We start from the raw sequence: 18,637 nt of genomic DNA on the forward strand, positions 1-18,637 counted from the left end.
TCTCAGCGTTGGTGATAGGACCTGTTTAGTTGTTGGTGGTGGTGGTTTTGTTTTTGTTTTCTTTGAGACAGCATCTTGCTCTGTCACTCAGGCTGTTAACAGTGGCATGATCTTGGCTTACTATAGTCTCGACCTCCTGGGCTCAAGCAGTCCTCCCACCTTAGCCTTCCAACGTGCTGGGATTGCAGGCACAAGCCACTGCACCCTGCCAGCATTAACTTTGATTTCTTGGTTAAGGTGGTGCCTGCCAGGTGTCTCCTGTTAAGTTACTGCCTTTCCCTTTGTAATAAATAAATAATCTGTCAGGTGATCTCTATGTTTGTCCCTACTTGTGAATTTCTAGGCAGAGACTCAGTCTTTTATTACTTTTTTATTCCCCAACCTATGTCAGATTTTCTTTAAGCTGGTCCTTAGTCGTACTGATCCTAAGGCAATGTTCGTGTTTCAACAAGTGAGGACTCATTTTTCCTTGTTAATATTAATTTTTCAAGTGGTAACTATAAATAATAATGGTAAATCCTTTTTTTTTTTTTTTGAGACGGAGTTTCACTCTTGTTACCCAGGCTGGAGTGCAATGCGCGATCTCTGCTCACCGCAACCTCCGTCTCCTGGGTTCAGGCAATTCTCCTGCCTCAGCCTCCTGAGTAGCTGGGATTACAGGCACGCACCACCATGCCCAGCTAATTTTTTGTATTTTTAGTAGAGACGGGGTTTCACTATGTTGACCAGGATGGTCTCGATCTCTTGACCTCATGATCCACCCGCCTCAGCCTCCCAAAGTGCTGGGATTACAGGCGTGAGCCACCGCGCCTGGCCAGTAAATCTTTATTGAGCAATTCTTACATGCTTCATCTAAGCAGTTAGCATGTACAGACTTATTAAATTTCCACAATAACCCAATGATATAGGTTCTATGATTCAATCCCTTTTATAGATAAAACAAAACTCTGGAGGTTTAGAGAGGGTAAGTAAGTTGCTCAGGGTGATATAGCTGGTAAGTGGCGTGCTGGGATTTGAACCTAAGCAATCTGGCTTCACAATCCTGATCCCTAACCACAAGGCAGGGTTGCTTCCCCGCAGTTCCTTTAGTACCACTCCTGTCTTCTAAACTGAATCCCTGGATGGTCTTTCAGGACAGACACTATGCCACATGTGGTGGCGCATGCCTGTGATCCCAGCTACTTGAGAGGCTGAGGTTGCAGGATCGTTTGAGCTCTGGAGGTTGAGGTGGTAGTGAGCTATGATTGTGCCACTGCACTCCAGCCTGAGGGACAGAGACCCTGTCCCTACTTATTTTATTTTATTTATTTCATTTATTTTGAGATGGAGTTTCACTCTGTTGCCCGGGCTGCAGTGTAGTGGTACTATCCCGGCTCATTGCAACCTCCGCCTCCCAGGTTCAAGCAATTCTCCTGCCTCAGCCTGCTGAGTAGCTGGGATTACAGGTGTGTGCCACCGTGCCCAGCTGATTCTTGCATTTTTTAGTAGAGATGGGGTTTCACCATGTTAGCCAGCCTTGTCTCAAACTCCTGACCTCAAGTGATTTGCCTGCCTCAGCCCCCGAAAGTTCTGGGATTATAGGAGTGAGCCACCGCACCTGGAGTCTGTCCCTATTTAAAACAAACAAACAAACAAACCAGACACAAGCCTGGGCTCCTGGTGAGTCAGTGCATCCATCCCCCTACTCCCAGAGGAAGAATGTGCAGCATCCCCATGTAGCAGAGGACGGAAGCTCTGCAGAAAAGCCCCATCTGTGCTAAGCATCATCACCTGGGTTGAGTTTCCACAGTAGCCTGGGGGCTTCCAGCTAGACAAAGGGGATGTTGCAGATTGGTCTTTTCAAAACTTTGAGGACCAAGCGTTCCCAGCAGGTGTGAGGCGCGAGGCCGCTGCTCCGCATGTGTTCTCACACTGCAGTTGCGTCGTTGCAGGTTTCCTTTTCGTTTTAGGTTCCTGCAGGCTTCAGCGTGGCTGCCAGTGTCCGCGTGGGAACTGCTCTGGGGGCTGGAAACATGGAGCAGGCACGGAAGTCCTCCACGGTTTCCCTGCTCATCACAGGTGCGGAGACCCCTTCACCTGAGGCTCCCGGTGCAGTCTCTGCATGCAAACCCCAGGCTCCCCCACTTCCCGTGGATCTCTCTCTCACCGTGTTGTTTCTTCTGCCGTTTTCACCTTCAGTGCTCTTTGCTGTAGGCTTCAGTGTCCTGCTGTTAAGCTGTAAGGATCACGTGGGGTACATTTTCACTACCGACCGGTGAGTGCTGGGGTTTTCTTGAAAAATGAAATCTGGGGTAAAGAAATGGTTCCAGCGGGGCACAGTGGCTCTTGCCTGTAATCCCGGCATTTTGGGAGGCCGAGAAGGGCAGATCGCCTGAGGTCAGGAGTTCAAGACCAGCCTGGCCAACATGGCAAAATCCCATCTCTACTAAAAATACAGAACTTAGCCGGGTGTGGTGGCGGGTGCCTGTAATCCCAGCTACTCAGGAGGCTGAGGCTGGAGAATCGCTTGAACCCAGGAGGCAGAGGTTGCAGTGAGGTGAGATCATGCCACTGCACTCCAGCCTGGGTGATGAGAGTGAGACTCTGTCTCAAAAAAAGAAAAAGAAAATGGTTAAGTTAGATAGATGCTATCACAGGGGTCTGCCTGTGGTTGTTGCAGCAGGGGTGTCTGATCATTTGCAAGATCAGCGGCTCCACTGATGTTACTTGGGAAAAGCATATTCGATGTAGGAACTGGTTTACATAGTCTACCATGGCAGCTAATGGGCATTGGTGATGACTTTATGCTTCTGGTGGTCATGTATTTTCAAGGTGAAAACTCCTTTTCAGTCCAGTTAATTACATTTTCAGTTAATTATTTTGTTTCCAATGATAAGAATCCTCTTAGTTTCTTAGTATCTGCCAAACTGCCTGGTTTGTAGTAGTTGCATAATATGTTTGGCAAACTGAATCGAAGCTAAAATCTCACCAATGAGCTGTCTCAAAAGTCACATTCTCAGATTGGTGACTGAGGAATTGGATAAGTCCCCTCTGCTCTGCAGAATTTTTTTCCTTCATCAGTGATGCTAGTGTGTACATTCTGACTATAGAGAAACTTTGTGGGGATACTTCTTATTTGGGACACCTTTATCAGCAGTTACAAAATGCAAATTGACTTTGCCTTCATGGATTCGGGAAGCTGGCGGAGTGGACAGAACTAACTTCATGGCTTATCCTTCACACATTTGTCTCTTGACTTCAGATGGTAGATTTTCATTTTTCAGCTTCAGCTGTTTTGTTATGGGGAAATAGATGTTTAGGTCAGGAGTGGTGGCTCACGCCTATAATGCCAGCATTTTGGGAGGCTGAGGCGGTTGGATCACTTGAGTTCAGGAGTTCAAGACCAGCTGGTCAACATGGGGAAACCCTGTCTCTACTAAAAATACAAAAAAATTAGCCAGGCATGGTGAGACACATCTGCAATGCCAGCTACTTGGGAGGCTGAGGGAGGAGAGTCATTTGAACCCGGGAGACGGAGGGTGCAGTGAGCTGAGATCGTGCCACTGCACTCCAGCCTGGGCAACAGAGTGAGATTCCATCTCAAAAAAAAAAGATGTTTGTAGATCCCTCACTCAGAATGAGTGGGGAAGGTGACGGTAAATAGTTGGCTTTTCTCACAAAGGAAATCAGGATGAACTTTATGAGGACCAGGACAGACAGATGGTTTCAGTAGCAATATGGTAGAAGTGGGACACTGAATCTGTCCACAGCAGGTAAAGAATGAAAAACAAGAGCCCACAAACCATAGAGCTGATGAGACAGGGAAACATTGGAAACTCAAAAATCAAATTACTTGTAAGGTGGCCAGGATCAACCCAACCTCGTAGAATCGCTGAAACGGAGGCGACTCTACCTAACTTAGTCATGGGGCCGGGAAAAGGCCCCTCTAACAAAGGAAGGGGACGGTACTGCTAAACACAATCATTTAAAAAATCCTAAGAGACTACTTTGCACAACTTTTTTCAAGGAAGTCTAAAGACCTGGAATAAACAGATCATTTTCTAGGAAAATAATTGATCAGTATGTACCCTAGAAAATGTAGAAGGTCTAAGTAAACTGATTTGCTGGTGAGAAATAAGAGAAAGCGATTTTAAAATGCCAAAAACATAATCCCAGAGGGTTCCAAAGGATAATTTTATAAAATCTTCAAAACATAGGGAATTGCGAACATAGATAAATCATAGAAAATTTCAGAGCACAGGAAAATGAAAACTTTGTATTCTGTTTATGAAGCAAATATAACATTGGTACCAAAATCTGACAAAGTTTGCACCTAAAAAAGAAAGAAAATCGCAGATCACTCTTATGTATTAATATCAATTTAAAAATTGATAAGAATTGAGCACATTGAAAAGAATATACTTTGGTGAAATGTAAAAGTGAACATAGGCCAGGCGCGGTGGCTCAGTCTCCCAGCACTTTGGAGACTGAGGCAAAAGGATCACTTGAGCCCAGGAGTTTGAGACCAGCCTGGGCAATATGGCGAAAACCCATCTCTACAAAAAATAAAATTTAGCTGGGCATGGTGGCACACACCTGTAGTCCTAGCTACTCAAGAGGCTGAGGTGGGAGGATCACTTGAGCTCGAGAGATTGAGGCTGCCGTGAGCCATGATTTCACCACTCCACTCCAGCCTGGGCGACAGTGAAACCCTATCTCAAAAAAACAAAGTGAATATAATATCTCAGGTGGAAAAAGCAAAGTGCAGAACATCATACAGAGAATGCTGCATGTGAAATGATAGAATATAAAAAGGAAAATTAAGAATATACGTTTGTATTTGCTTATATTTTCATAGACTCTAGACAAACATGGAAAGTGCTAAGAATTGTCACCTGGAGGAGCAGGGCTGGTACTAGGCAGCCTGGAAGGGCATTGCAGTAAGACTTTGCTCACTATCTTGTTCATATTGTTCTGTTTTTTGACCATGTGCATGTTACCTATTCAAAAAATAGAATTTTAATAAAATAACTATATTTCTGTTCTTTTTAGTGAGGAGGAAGTGATCATGTTGTTCAGTGCCGGATTTCTTTCTTTCTTTTTTTTTTTGAGACGGAGTTTTGCTCTTGCTGCCCAGGCTGGAGTGCAATGGTGCGATCTTGGCTCACCACAACCTCCACCTCCTGGGTTCAAGCGATCCTCCTGCCTCAGTCTCCTGAGTAGCTGGGATAATAGGCATGTGCCACCATGCCTGGCTGATTTTGTATTTTTAGTAGAGACGGGGTTTCTCCATGTTGGTCAGGCTGGTCTTGAACTCCCAAACTCAGGTGATCTGCCCTCCTCAGCCTCCCAAAGTACTGGGATTACAGGCATGAGCCACCATGCCTGGCCCAGTGCTGGATTTCTTATTTAGTAATTAAACACGTATTTATTTCCAGACAGTGTTCTAGGTTCTAGTTTGGAGTGACCAAACTCATTTGAAGGGTGTTGTGAATTTCTTGCTCCCCCAGGTGAGGGGCAGCATTTTTCTGTCTCCCTTCATGTGCAGGCATTAGAATCCAAGTCTCTAGCTTTAGGGGTTGTATTTCTAGGAACCAAGGATGTTTCTGCAGAATATATCTATGGCTTTTACCAACCTTGGTTCCATAGAGGGAACTTAATTCTTACTCTGTAGCGCTTCACTCAGGCTCACTGAGAGGCACAGTCAGCCTTGGCCTGTGGCATCATCTTAAAAGAAGGATATACATAGCATCCAAACTTGCCGGGATGATAGGAGCGTGCCATTGTGCCCAGCCAAACTCTTTTTTTTTTTTGCTGGTGGGGCACGGGGGAGGGGTGTCACCAAATTGCTCGATTTGTCGACGCTGACTCAGTGGTCTGTGCAGCAACTCCTTCTTATCTTTGGTTTTGCTTTCTAGGGTTTAGTCACCTGCAGTCAATTTTGGTCTGAAAATCTTAAGTGGAAAATTCCAGAAATAAACAATTCACAAGTTTTCGATTGCATGCTGTTATGAGTATTAGGAGGAAATCTCACATCCCACCTGGGACGTGAAATCATCCCTCTGTCCAGCGTCTCCATGCTGTGTGTGCTTCCGCCCGCTAGTTATTTCAGGTTGACTGCACTGGTATCACAGTGCTGGTAATAGCCCCAAAGCACAAGAGTAGCGATGCCGGCGTGTGGTTATGAGCTACTTTATTCCTGCTGCTGTTACTTTCTTACTGTGCCTAATTTATAAACTAACTTTAGCATAGGTATGAGTGTATAGGAAAAACACGGTGTATTTAGGGTTCAGTCCTGCTATTTCAGGTATCCACCGGGGGTCTTGGAACATATTTCCTGAAGTCAAGTGTGTGGTGCTTTGTATTTTTCCTAAAAGTTGTGAGATACGACATGCAGTTAGTTTCCTCTATGGACCCAGCAACAGGAGAACTGTCCCTGACTAGGCTGCTGGCTGCAATCCATGCACATGTGTGTCACATGCAGAAAGCTATATGCTTTTTAAAATATATATATTAAATATATATATTTATTAATATAGATTATATAAAATATAATATATATATTAAATATATATACTTTAAAATATATATATATTTTTAAAAAGTATATAGTCTTACTCTATCACCCAGGCTGGAGTACAGTGGTGCAATCTCTGCTCACTGCAACCTCTGCCTCCCAGGTTCAAGCAATTCTCCTGCCGCCACCTCCTGAGTAGCTGGGATTACAGGTGCTCACCACCAGGCCTAGTTCCCTTTATATTTTAGTAGAGATGGGATTTTGCTGTATTGGCCAGGCTGCTCTCAGACTCCTGACCTCAGGTGATCCGCCTGCCTCAACTTCCCAGAGTGCTGAGATTATAGGCATGAGCCACTGCACCTGCCAGAAAGCTATATACTTCTTTCTCCACTTTGGCTCCTAATCACCATGTGCTTTATTTTCCTAACAGAGACATCATTAATCTGGTGGCTCAGGTGGTTCCAATTTATGCTGTTTCCCACCTCTTTGAAGCGCTTGCTGTAAGTATTATGTAATAGTCCCCTGAGCACTGTTATGATCTATGAATTTCTTCTGATGGTGGTAAATTTCAGCTGCGAGGAGGGGCCAGGGTAGGTAGGAAGATTGAATATTGTTATCACATTAGTTTAGAAGGATGCTGTCATCTTATCATGGATTTTAGAGTCAGAGTCCCACAGAATATGAAGTGCTCAGGAGATGGGCGTGTTTCAGGAGCCCTGGCTTCGTTGGCACTGATGGGATGCTCTCTGCCTGCAGTGCACGAGCGGTGGCGTTCTGAGGGGGAGTGGAAATCAGAAGGTGGGAGCCGTCGTGAATGCCGTTGGGTACTATGTGGTGGGCCTCCCCGTCGGGATCGCGCTGATGTTTGCAACCAAACTTGGAGTGATGGGTAAGCTCTAACCTGTGCAGGCAGGGCTTAGCTGCTCACCAGCCCAGGAAATGACCATCAGAGCACACAGGCCTTTTACTGAGGCTCACCTCTGAAATTTGGGAGCTCGCTCACGTCTATTCTGTGTCTTGTCAGAGAGCGTAGGGGATGTTCAGGAGGTAGCCTCCAGCTCTAGCCAGGGCCCCAAGGCTCTGTGGTCCTCCCCTCCTACCCCTGAAGGCAGTCTTCCACGCAGACACACTTGAGCGCAGATGCCCTTTCTACTCACCTCCTGTCCTGAGTCATCCAGGCCTCACTTCTCCAAAGGAGGTGACAGGAGGGACCGCTGAAGCATTTGGAAGCGTCCCTTTTGCATGTTCCATGCTGTTCTTTAGACAGCGTGTGAGCCCCTGAGGGTGAGTCTGCAGGGCAGAGGCCGTCGTAGGTGGTCTGTCCTGCGTGCGTGGGGTGCTGCAGGGTCAGCACTCACAGTGGCACTGTGCATCCTAAAGCAGCGGCGCCTGAGTTCACCAGGCAGCGTGGCTGGATCCTTGGAGGGCAGCGGGTGGCCAGTGCCTTCCTCATCACCCCCATCACACTCTGCAGCCTCCACCTCCCTCCCTGTGCAGCCTCAGCTGTGTGTCTGCGGGTCTCCCCACAAGGGCATGCACATGGTTGACGTGAACAGCACAGAAGGAAGGCAGTGGACGCGAGCACCTTCCCACATTTGGAAGAAAAAACTTAAGCCACAGCATCTGAAATTACCAGAGCTAATCATTTACAAAAGTGCCGAAATAAATGACCGCCCAGCTTTGATTTCTAAAATAATAATTCCGAATATATTGGCAGTTAATAAATGATGTTATGAAAAGTTGGACATTATCTTTGGGGTGAGTAGTGACTGATGTAAAGCGGGGCTTGTTTTGATCCATCCGTACTTGGCAGGTTCTGAGGTGGTGAGAAGTCAACTGATACCTCCAGGGAACTTACGGTTCAGTATGTTCCTTTAGGTGGCACATTTTTCTCAAGTTCAATAATATTTTAATTAAAAATACAGGAGTTGTTCAAAGAATAGAATTGCCAGTGCAGAGTTCACTGGGCTTGCGTGATAGTGCAGAAAATTATTTAGCTGAGTTTCTGGTATGATTCATACTCTGGATTTGCCAATTGGATAGCTAATGCAAATATTATAAGAATCTTTTTGTTTTTAAAGCAATGTATTTCATGTAACACAATATAGACAAAATATTATCATTGTAACATGCAATCAGTATAAAATATTAAGGAAATACTTTAAATTCTCTTTTATGTCTTTTAAATTTTAAATTGACAAATTGTATGCATTTATGGGGTACAGTGTGGTGTTTTGATATATGTATAAATGAGGAATGATTAGATCAAGCTAATTAACGTACTTATCACCTCACTTATTTTTGATGGTAAGACATTTGAAATTAGTTGATTCAAAATGTACATTGACTGTGGTCACCCTGCTGTGCAATTGACCTCAAAACTTATTCTTCCTATCAGAAACTTTGTGTCTTTAACAACTCCCCGTTCCCACACCCTCCCCTCCCTGCCACCAGTCTCTGGTAACCATCATGCTACTTGCTACGTCTATGACTTCAGTTTTTTTAGAAGAGGAATCTACTTTATTCTCTTGTTCATTTTTACAGATGGGGTCTTGCTGTGTTGCCCAGGCGGGTCTCAAATTCCTTACCTCAAGTGATCCTCCCACTTTGGCCTCCCAAGTATTCGGGATTACACGCATGAGGAATCTGCTTTTAAATATAAATCTATCCATATCCCGAGTGCTGTCCTTGGCTCACCTATTCACTTAACAAAATGAGCTCATGCCTCAGTATATTTTGTTAAGTGAATATATTTGGGATTACAGGCAGAGCACAGTGGCTCATGCCTGTAATCCCAGCACTTTGGAAGGCTGAGTTGGCAGATTACTTGAGGTCAGGAGTTTGAGACCAACCTGGCTAACATGGCAAAACCCCATCTCTACTAAAAATACAAAAATTAGCCAGATGTGGTGGTGTGCACCTGTAGTCCCAGCTACTCGGGAGGCTGAGATATGAGAATCACTTGAACGCGGGAGGCAGAGGTTGCAGTGAGCCAAGATGGCACCACTGTATTTTAGCCTGGGTGACACAGTGAGACTCTGTCTCAAAAACAAAAAACAAAAAAACAAAATGTGCAAAGTAGAAGTTGAGAATCACTGAAAAGAAATGGTGGGGGCCCTGGGGATGTGAGGCCTCTATGAGAAGACTGTAGTCAATCCTTCCACCCACCTGTTAGAAGAAAGTGTGGTACGAATTGGATTTTAATCTTGTGTTTCCTGTAGTATGGTATGCAGTATACCTATACAGGGTGTAGGAGAGCATCAGAATTCTGCAGATTCTCAGAAGCAACCCCAGGAAATCATAATGACCCTCAGAATCCCTGGGAGACTTTTTTTAAATTTGTAAATTCCTGGGCCTTCCTCATGGGATTCTAATAATCATCCTACTTTGGGTTCCTAGGTTGCGTCAAATAGAAATCTTTAAATGATCTATGCTAAACTACTAGAAATCTAATTCATAACTTCCAAATTATAGCTGGAGGTAGCTAGTTATTTTCTGTTTAAGATGGTTTGGGTGAGCTTGTAGTTTCTATGCACTGAGAACACTGGATTTGAAAGAGGAAGCCAGTAGCTTCCTTTTGCTAATTTTTTATAGGAATAGCAGGTGGCACCAACTATACTATTCTAAGAGCAGGCTATGCTGGGTGCAGAGACTCATACCTATAATCCTAGTGCTTTGGGAGGCCAAGGCGGGAGGATCACTTCAGTCTAGGAGTTTGAGGCTGCAGTGAGCTGTAGTCACGCCACTGCTCTCCAGCCTGGGCAACAGAGCAAGACCCTGCCTCTAAAAAGCAAACAAACAAAAGGGCAAGCTAGTCATACCTGAAAAAATGTGACTGGTACCAAGAAACAGAGCTGTCAACCTTGTACCTGATCTGTAAACCAGGAACCCAGACTAGCCACCTTAAACCTTACATAGATCTGGACAGCTGTGGAAATAAAGCAGGACCAACCAAGCAAGACAAGCAAAGGCGTATTCTCAGCAAGGGTGTTGGCCGCCACCACTTGCATTTGGGCAGAGACTGAAAGACAGGCAAAGGAGGGGGGGGAAGCATCCCAGTGGATAAAAGGGGAGGCTGCAGGTGTGCCCTGAGACTGTTGATCTGGTGATGCTGGAGGAGGCTGACTAGAAATAGGCCTCCGTGTGATTGGTTAGGGGGATGTATTTTACTTTCTCTGGTTGGTTCTAAGTTGGAAATGCAGACCAAAGTTAGGGAAGCTGTCAGTTGCTAATCAAGTCCTGACCATTTGGGGCCAGTCGTTACAGAAGTTACTGGTTAGCTTCCCGGATTGTCACCAGAGGCAGCCATCTTGCTTCCTGCAAGTCTGATTTAGGGCAGGCTGGCTTCCTGGCTTTATTGTAGAGAGAGGTGGTTTCTTGGGCTGCCAGTTGTGGGGCAGAACCCAAAGTAGGTCTGTTTTTATTACGGTGAGGCCCTTGGCTCTTGGTTATTGTTGGAGTTTTTGGTTCTGCCATGAGTTTACTGTTGACCAAAAACCCTCCTCACCTGGGGTCTCCCTCTGTGTCCTGTGTGGTGCTTTGAGATCCACAGGGCTTTTCCCACCACCTGTGCCCACCGGGCCTGCCTTTGCTGTTCTCTAGTCATCTCTGGGTGCACAGCCCTCCTCTGGGGGCTTCCAGCAAAGTCTGTCAGAAGCAAGTTAAGGTCCAAGGTCTGGCAGGAACTCTGAGGCAGGGAACATTATTAATTTATATAGCTAGTGATTTCTGCTTTTTTTTTTTTTTAATGTTAGTCCCCTTTTTTGAGGAAAATAGGGCAGAAGTAGTTGGTCCTGGGAAATTTTAATTTTCTTATAACTGGCATTTTTCTTAATACTCAAGCATTATAGTCAGTAAGGCCAAAAATATCCTCTGAATATTTGTTCTGAAATCCTGAACCACAAGAGATGGCCCTTTTGGAGGAGGCCTCAGGGAGTACTGGGGTTTCTAGAACCTTCTGGAACCTTCTAGAAGCCCAAGAAGGAGCAGGGTAGAGGTCTCTGGTCCACTGTGGGCTCTACCTCAGCCATGAAAGCAGATGTTCAGTATGGCTGACAGAAGTGAGATAGGCAAAACATACTCCCCAGGGGCAGCTGGTTTTCTGTGGAATTAACCTCTATTAAATATTTCTATTTCTAGGTCTGTGGTCAGGGATCATCATCTGTACAGTCTTTCAAGCTGTGTGTTTTCTAGGCTTTATTATTCAGCTAAATTGGGAAAAAGCCTGTCAGCAGGTAACTATGTTCATTCTGTCCTGGTTCCTTTCCTAGAAAAACAGGCTCTGATCCAGCTCTCCCTTTTTCATTTTGGAAAGTTCTTTTCTCATTTTCTTTATTTTTATATCATGAATACTATTTTTCATGTTGTTTTAACTAGACAATTCAGATGCGAAGGGCCAGATGACCCCAGCTTTATCCACTCCCAGAAAAACAGGGGGTTCCTTTCTTGCTTGTCTCCCATGCCAGGCTGTTCCCCTTGTGCAGGAAAATCCAATGTCAGGACAAGAATTAGAACTGAAGAGAAAGGTGGGATGCATCAGAATCATCCTGATGTTGTTTTTATGATCCCCAGATGTTTTGTGAAGATACTTGGTGCATCCTTCCTTCAGCTTCTAGGGTCAATGTGAGGTCTAGAAAGAGGTGATAGAAAAATGAGATGAGTCGAGGTATGGGTGGCTTATGCCTGTAGTTCCCGCTATTCAGGAGGCTGAGGCGGGAAGATTGCTTAAGCCCAGGAGTTCGAGGCTGCAGGGAGCTGTGACTGCACCACTCACTGCACTCCAGCCTGGGTGATGGAGTGAGACCCTGTCTCTACAAATAAAAAATTTTTAAAACAAAAAAGAGAGCCGGGCGCGGTGGCTTACACCTGTAATCCCAGCACTCTGGGAGGCTGAGGCAGGTGGATCACGAGGTCAAGAGATCAAGACCAGCCTGGCCAACATCATGAAACCCCGTCTCTACTAAAAATACAAAAATTAGCTGGGTGTGGTGGCTCGCGCCTGTAGTCTCAGCTACTTGGGAGGCTGAGGCAGGAGAATCGCTTGAACCCGAGAAGCGGAGGTTGCAGTGAGCCAAGATCGTGCCATTGCACTCTAGCCTATCTGGCAACAGAGTGAGATTCTGTCAAAAAAAAAAAAAAAAAAAAAAGGAAGAAAAAAGAGATAAAGTAAAAAGAAAGGAGAGCTCTAAGTGATCTTGGTCCCTCTCTTGTCTTGCCCCTGTCTCTTTCACTCTGTACTATTCCCATCCCACCTTCCCTCTCATGGACCCCATTTCAATCTTAAGAGACAGTGTCTCACTCTGTCACCCAGACTGGACTATAGTGGCAGGATCACAGCTTGCTGGAGTCTCAACCTTCTGGGCTCAAGTCATCCTCCCGTCTCAGCCTCCCAAGTAGTTGGGAATCAGACATGCACCACCATGCCTGGCTTTTGTTTGTTTGTTTGTTTGTTTTTGAGTTCTTTAGTTGAGATGGGGTCTTGCTGTGTTGCACAGGCTGGCCTTGAGTTCCTGAGCTCAAGCAATCCTCCCTCCTCAGCCTCCCAAAGGGCTGGGATTACAAGTGTGAGCCACTGAGCCTGGCCCCATTTCAATCTTTATGAAAGATAACCGGTGAATGAGAGGCGCTTCAGCTATACGTGCCAATTAGGGAAAGTGGCTTGGCTTTTCCTAAACCAGGTGGTCAAGTAAAATACCTTATTAACACTATCGTGAAGCCTGACGAACTGACTGAGTTTCATTTTTCAGGCTCAGGTACATGCCAATTTGAAAGTGAACGTGGCTCCGAGTGGGAATTCCGCTCTCCCGCAGGCTCTGCTTCACCCAGGTATGATATGACTCCCTCAGCCCTTGGACAGGCCCGTCTAGGTGGGACTGGAGGGGCTGGTAGTGAGACACAGCTAGATTTGCTGCTATGAGCTCCCATTTAAATAGGGCAAATTATTGCCCTATTTCAGAAACACGTGATGAAGTCAAGTAACACCCAATTCAAGGTAAACTGACTTAAAGTTTATTTGCTTTAATTCCACACATTCGTATACTGCAGTATACTAACTGGGACCTATACAGATGAAAATGTCCCCAGTTCCTCCCCTAATTTGTGGTACTTCTGCAAGCACTTTGCAGGCATTTCCAATACTTGGAGGTACTGTGCTTCTATCCTAGCTTGGAAACTGACGTTTGTTTTAATGCGGTTCCTGCTGCTCATCAGGCAGACACTTGTGGGCTTTAAAACAGGTTGTTGCTCTGACCTTTGCTTCTGCTGCACATCATGCAATTGTGGTTATGGTTTTTGTCAGTCAATTGAGTAATTCCCCCCTCCCCCATTCCTGGTCCCTTAGGCAGTTAGCCACCCACTCACAGTAATCCTTGCTCCTTTATAATTTAAACACTGATATAACAGAATGGCTAATTTGCAGTCAGTGGTCAATTGTGTCTCAGCATGTTGTCTAGGCTCCCGTGCTGTGTATCTGGTTATCTTTGATTTTAATCAATTTTTTAAAAGTTTCAATTAAAGAAAAAAAATTTTTTTTAAATAGAGAGAGGGTCTCACCCTGTTGCCCAGGCTGGTGTGCAGAGGTACGATGATAGCTCACTGCAGCCTCCAACTCTTGGGCTCAAGCAATCCTCCTGCCTTGGCCTCCCAAAGCAGTGGGATTACAGGCATGAGCCACCACACCTGGCCTGGTTATCTTTGATTATGTTGCAGACTTTATATTTGAAAATTTTTTGTAGAAGTAACTTGAGCCTGAAAGAATGTTGTCGATCTTCAGAGAGGATTCTCTTTTGTTGGACACTGGGGGTGACCAGCAGTCTAGGGCGGTCTTGGAAATGGGAGTTTTCTGGAGCACCCAGCTGACCTGAGGTGTGCTGCAGCCAGTATGAGGCCTGGTTTACTTTTTCTGGTTCATCCTTTTTCTTTCTGAGGAGTTTCGCATTGTCCCAGGCTGCAGTGCAGTGGTGCAATCTCAGCTAACTGCAACCTCCACCTCCCGGGTTCAAGCGATTCTCCTGCCGCCTCAGCCTCCTGAGTAGCTGGAAGTGCAGTAGGATGATTCCGGCTCACTGCAACCTCAGCCCCCTGGGTTCAAGTGATTCTCGTGCCTCAGCCTCCCAAGTAGCTGGGATTACAGGTGTGTGCCACCACACCTGGCTACTTTTTGTATTTTTAGTAAAGACAGCGTTTCACCATGTTGGCCAGGCTGGTCTCAAACTCCTGACCTCAAGTGATCCGCCCTCCTTGGCCTCCCAAAGTGCTGGGATTACAGGCACCAGCCACTGCGCCCGGCCTGGTTCATCCTTAATTCTTGGATGTAGCTCTTCGGGGTTCCAACCTCAGGTACAGAGAGGTTTGCCAGGGCCTGATTCTTGGTAGGTACCCAAGTCCCCAAAGCCCTGCTCAGTGTCTCAGTCACGTGGTCTGGGTGCAGATCTATCTGACCTGCATCCTCTGATCTCTCTGATCTGAATGAACTCTCTGATCTGAAGCAGCCCCAGAGGCTGGGCAGTCCCTCTGGGTTCCTTGTCTCCTGGATCTTGCCCTAGTGACTCTTCATTACATTGTTTGCATTCTGATGCCTTCAAGATGATATTTAATTTGTTTTATTCAGATTCGATAATGATCTTCAGGCAAGGGTTGGCCCATGTTTTCCTGGATCAATATCTGTTGCCAGTTTCCCCGATTCGTGAAATCCACATAACAATAGCACTTGTCTCTGTTTTTTTATTGTTGTTGTTTTGTTTTGTTTTGAGACAAGTCTCACTCTGTTGTCCAGGCTGGAGTGCAGTGATGCAGTCTCGGCTCACTGCAAGCTCTGCCTCCCAGGGTTAAATGATTCTCCTGCCTCAGCCTCCCAAACAGCTAGGATTACAGGCGTGCATCACCACGCCTGGCTAATGTTTGTATTTTTAGTAAAGACAGAGTTTCACCACGTTGGCCAGGCCTGTCTTGAACTCCTGACCTCAGTGATCCGCCTACCTCGGCCTCCCAAAGTACTGGGATTACAGATGTGAGCCCCCTCACCCTGCCGAACAATGACACTTACGTCATACAACCGACATTAGGGTTGAGAAGCACCCAAAACTGTCCGACCAAGGCAAGCAATTTGTTAAGTGTGAGCTGGTACAATTCTGTTCAAAATGATTTTCTTTTTCTTTTCTTTCTTTCTTTTTTGAGACAGGGTCTTTCTCTGTCGCCCAGGCTGGAATGCAGTGGTGTGGTCATGATTCACTGCAGGCTCGACTTCCTGGGCTCAAGCAATCTACCCATCTCAGCTTCCCAAAGTGCTGGGATTAGAGGCATGAGCCACTGCACCCTGCCCCAGATGATTTTCTTTTAGAACTCCTAGGATGTTCCTATATTCCTAACATCCATCCACTTATGCTCAGTAGGAAGTGGGATGGCCAATCTTATTCAATCGCTTCCTGAATTAATTTCTCTCAGCTATTAGCAGATATTCCTTTTATGCATAGCCCTTTGTACAAATGAAAAAAAAATCCCTTTTAAGCTACTAAATTACTTTTTCCTCCCAGGGTGCCCTGAAAACCATGAAGGAATTTTAATGAACGATGCTGAAAAGACAGGCGAGAGTCAGTCGGAACAGCAGATGCACCAAGCGCAACGCCTGCCTGTCCATCCACAGGACAGCACTAAGTTGTCCAGGAAACAGCTGGTGCTGCGGCGAGGCCTTCTGCTCCTGGGGGTCTTCTTAATCTTGCTGGTGGGGATTTTAGTGAGATTATATGTCAGAGTTCAGTGACGTGGCAGGAGGCAGTCAGGTCAAGTGATGCTTTTGAGCTTACACACAATTCACAGGCCCGCCAGTGACAATTTCCTTTCAGTTAATGTCATTCAGGTGTGCTCATGGATTTTGAAGGTTTGGAATGAAAAGATACATTTTTCAAAAAAAAAAAAAAAAGCAAGCAACTAAGGTGAAAAGCTATATTCTGGCCCAAGACAGTGTCTGAAAGATACATGAGTAACAATTCATCCACTACTATCTGAAGCAAGGACCACTGTGCTGACTTCATTGGCCTATGGCTTTGATAGACACAAACCCATAAAACTAAGTGCTTAAGAATTCCTACTGCCTGAATTATTTAAAATATATTTTACAATAGATCTTTCCTTGGGCCTTAGATTACTATTCACTGGGCAAATGGCATTTGTTTTGGTTTATTATTCTTTTTTAATAGACAGAGGTCTTGCTCTGCCACGCAGGCTGGTGTGCAGTGGTGTCATCATCGTTCACTGTAGCCTCCACCTCCTGGGCTCCAAGCAGTCCTGCATCAGCCACCAGAGTAACTGAGACTACAGGGGTATGCCACTATGCCCAGCTGGCATTTGTTAATCTTCATTTGAGGTCTAAATCTAGGCCCTGTGGGCACTGAAAAACACTTGAGTAATCTTTGGAGCTGTGGAAATCCAAACAAGGACTAATAATTCCTGGTAGGGGTGTGTGCCTTACCTACTGCAGCCTCAACCTCCTGGGCTCAAGTGATCCTCCCACCTCAGCCTCCTGAGTAGCTGAGACCACAGGCATGTGCCACCATGCCTAGCTAATTTTTTGTTTTTTGTAGAGACGGGATCTACCCTTTATTTCCCAGGCTGGTCTCAAATTCCTGGGATCAAGCAATCCTTCCATCTTGCTCTCCCAAAGTGTTGGGATTATAGGCGTGAGCCACCACACCTAGCCAGAGGACAAAATTTTAATAAAGGCCTTAGCTTAAGTAGTAATCTACTGCCTTAAGGCTTCCTGGGGCGCAGTCCACACTGTTAATTCAGCAAGCCTCAGGACATACTAAGTAAATTCAGTGCTGTGAAAGTGAATTATACCAAACAGTCATTCTTATCACACCCAACTGTAAGTCAAGAAGCCGGGGACAAAAGCACCCCGGGCATATAACATTAATCTAGTAATGTAATTTTCCGCACATCCAGCTGCTGAAACTGCCTGCTGTAAGCTGAGACCAGGTTTATCCATAACCGCTGAGATAACTTGCTAAAGCTCTAGGAGTAATTTTGTCTGTCCGGTTGCTTACCAATTGTAGCTTGCCAGCTCCCAGGACCCTTCCTGGTGCCAATCAACTTTCTCAAAGAGCAATACTAATATTTGTTTTGATGAAACCTCCAGCCTTCTCTGTGTTGCTAGGACATACCGAGGACCACCTGGTCTGCATGGATGCCCTATGGATGCCCTGAACTGCAATTCTTTCTTCCCAAATAAAACATTAAATCGAGATTTGCCTGCACATTTTTCACTTAGTGCTAGGATGGGTATAATGCTCTAGGCACGGCGTTTTCCTGAAATAACAAATCAGAAAAGTTACCTACTTTGAGTAAAAAAACACCCAACTGCTGATTTTGGTTGGGGCCACCTTCAGGTATCTCTACCCTCGGTGCCTTGTTCTTGGGGCCATGTGGCCCATTCTCCAGGGAGGAAGATAAAGGCTTGCACTGTGGCCCTCGGGGCTGGGCCTGGGGCAGGGGGCAGCCACTGCAGAGGGCCACCTGCCTAGCACCCCCTGCCATTCCCCTTGCTAGGTAGAGGAGGGACCCCTGGGGATGAGAGGAGATTCCTTTAACCATCAGCCACAGTAGTCGCTGGCCAGGAGGCCACTCAGGGCGCCAGGAGCAGGGAGGTTGGGGTCCCTGCGAGCCAGGATCCTTCCTCTCCCGGAAATACCTGAACTGGCCTCAAGCCCAGGCCAGGAGAAGCATCTCAGAAAGCGCCAGACCCGAACTCCGCAGGGGAGGATGGAATCACCAGCTCCATCCTGTCTGCCCACCCCCAAGGCATTTTGCTCTTCCAACCAGACTGCAAACAACTCTCCTGATAAAAACTCGTGTCATGCAAAAGCACACAAGGGGTCCTTCCCCGCATGGACCCCTTTCACGAGCCCCCTTCATCAGCCCCCAAGTGCCCTCCTGACCCCCTGCCTCCTCCCGGCCCCCTCCCCCAGGGTTCTGCGGGCAGACAGTGGTACTGAGGGGCCCGGGCGGGATGGGCAGGGCTGGGTGGGGCCAGACCGCCCCCGCTGTCCCCCGCACTGCGGTCCCATACCGGCGCAGCCGCTCCCTGCGGACGCCGCCCGTCCCCGCTGAGTTTCCCACAGCGGCCTCGGGACCCCGGCTGGAGCGACC

The 18,637-nt window shown here is 46.3% G+C and overlaps 1 protein-coding gene across 4 annotated transcripts in view; it reads left to right on the forward strand.

Moving 5' to 3' along the window:
- SLC47A1 (solute carrier family 47 member 1) overlaps positions 1-17,733 on the forward strand; it is a 41,877-nt gene extending 24,144 nt beyond the window's left edge. For 2 of the 4 annotated variants that reach the window (XM_012472101.3, XM_012472102.3), the window contains exons 11-17: positions 1,950-2,058; positions 2,179-2,254; positions 6,927-6,996; positions 7,253-7,385; positions 11,636-11,730; positions 13,243-13,321; positions 16,027-17,733. In XM_012472101.3, coding sequence (XP_012327524.2) covers positions 1,950-2,058; positions 2,179-2,254; positions 6,927-6,996; positions 7,253-7,385; positions 11,636-11,730; positions 13,243-13,321; positions 16,027-16,253 — 789 coding nt within the window. In that variant the 3' untranslated portion in view covers positions 16,254-17,733. Of the gene's footprint in view, positions 1-1,949; positions 2,059-2,178; positions 2,255-6,926; positions 6,997-7,252; positions 7,386-11,635; positions 11,731-13,242; positions 13,322-16,026 lie in introns of those variants that run through there. The other 2 variants (XM_012472103.2, XM_012472104.2) reach the window with 2 other exon arrangements.
- The last annotated feature ends 904 nt before the right edge of the window (positions 17,734-18,637 follow it).

This window comes from Aotus nancymaae, unplaced genomic scaffold (assembly GCF_030222135.1).
Source record: "Aotus nancymaae isolate 86718 unplaced genomic scaffold, 86718_ANA_hifiasm-v0.15.2.pri h1tg000018l, whole genome shotgun sequence".
Classification (NCBI taxonomy): domain Eukaryota; kingdom Metazoa; phylum Chordata; class Mammalia; order Primates; family Aotidae; genus Aotus; species Aotus nancymaae.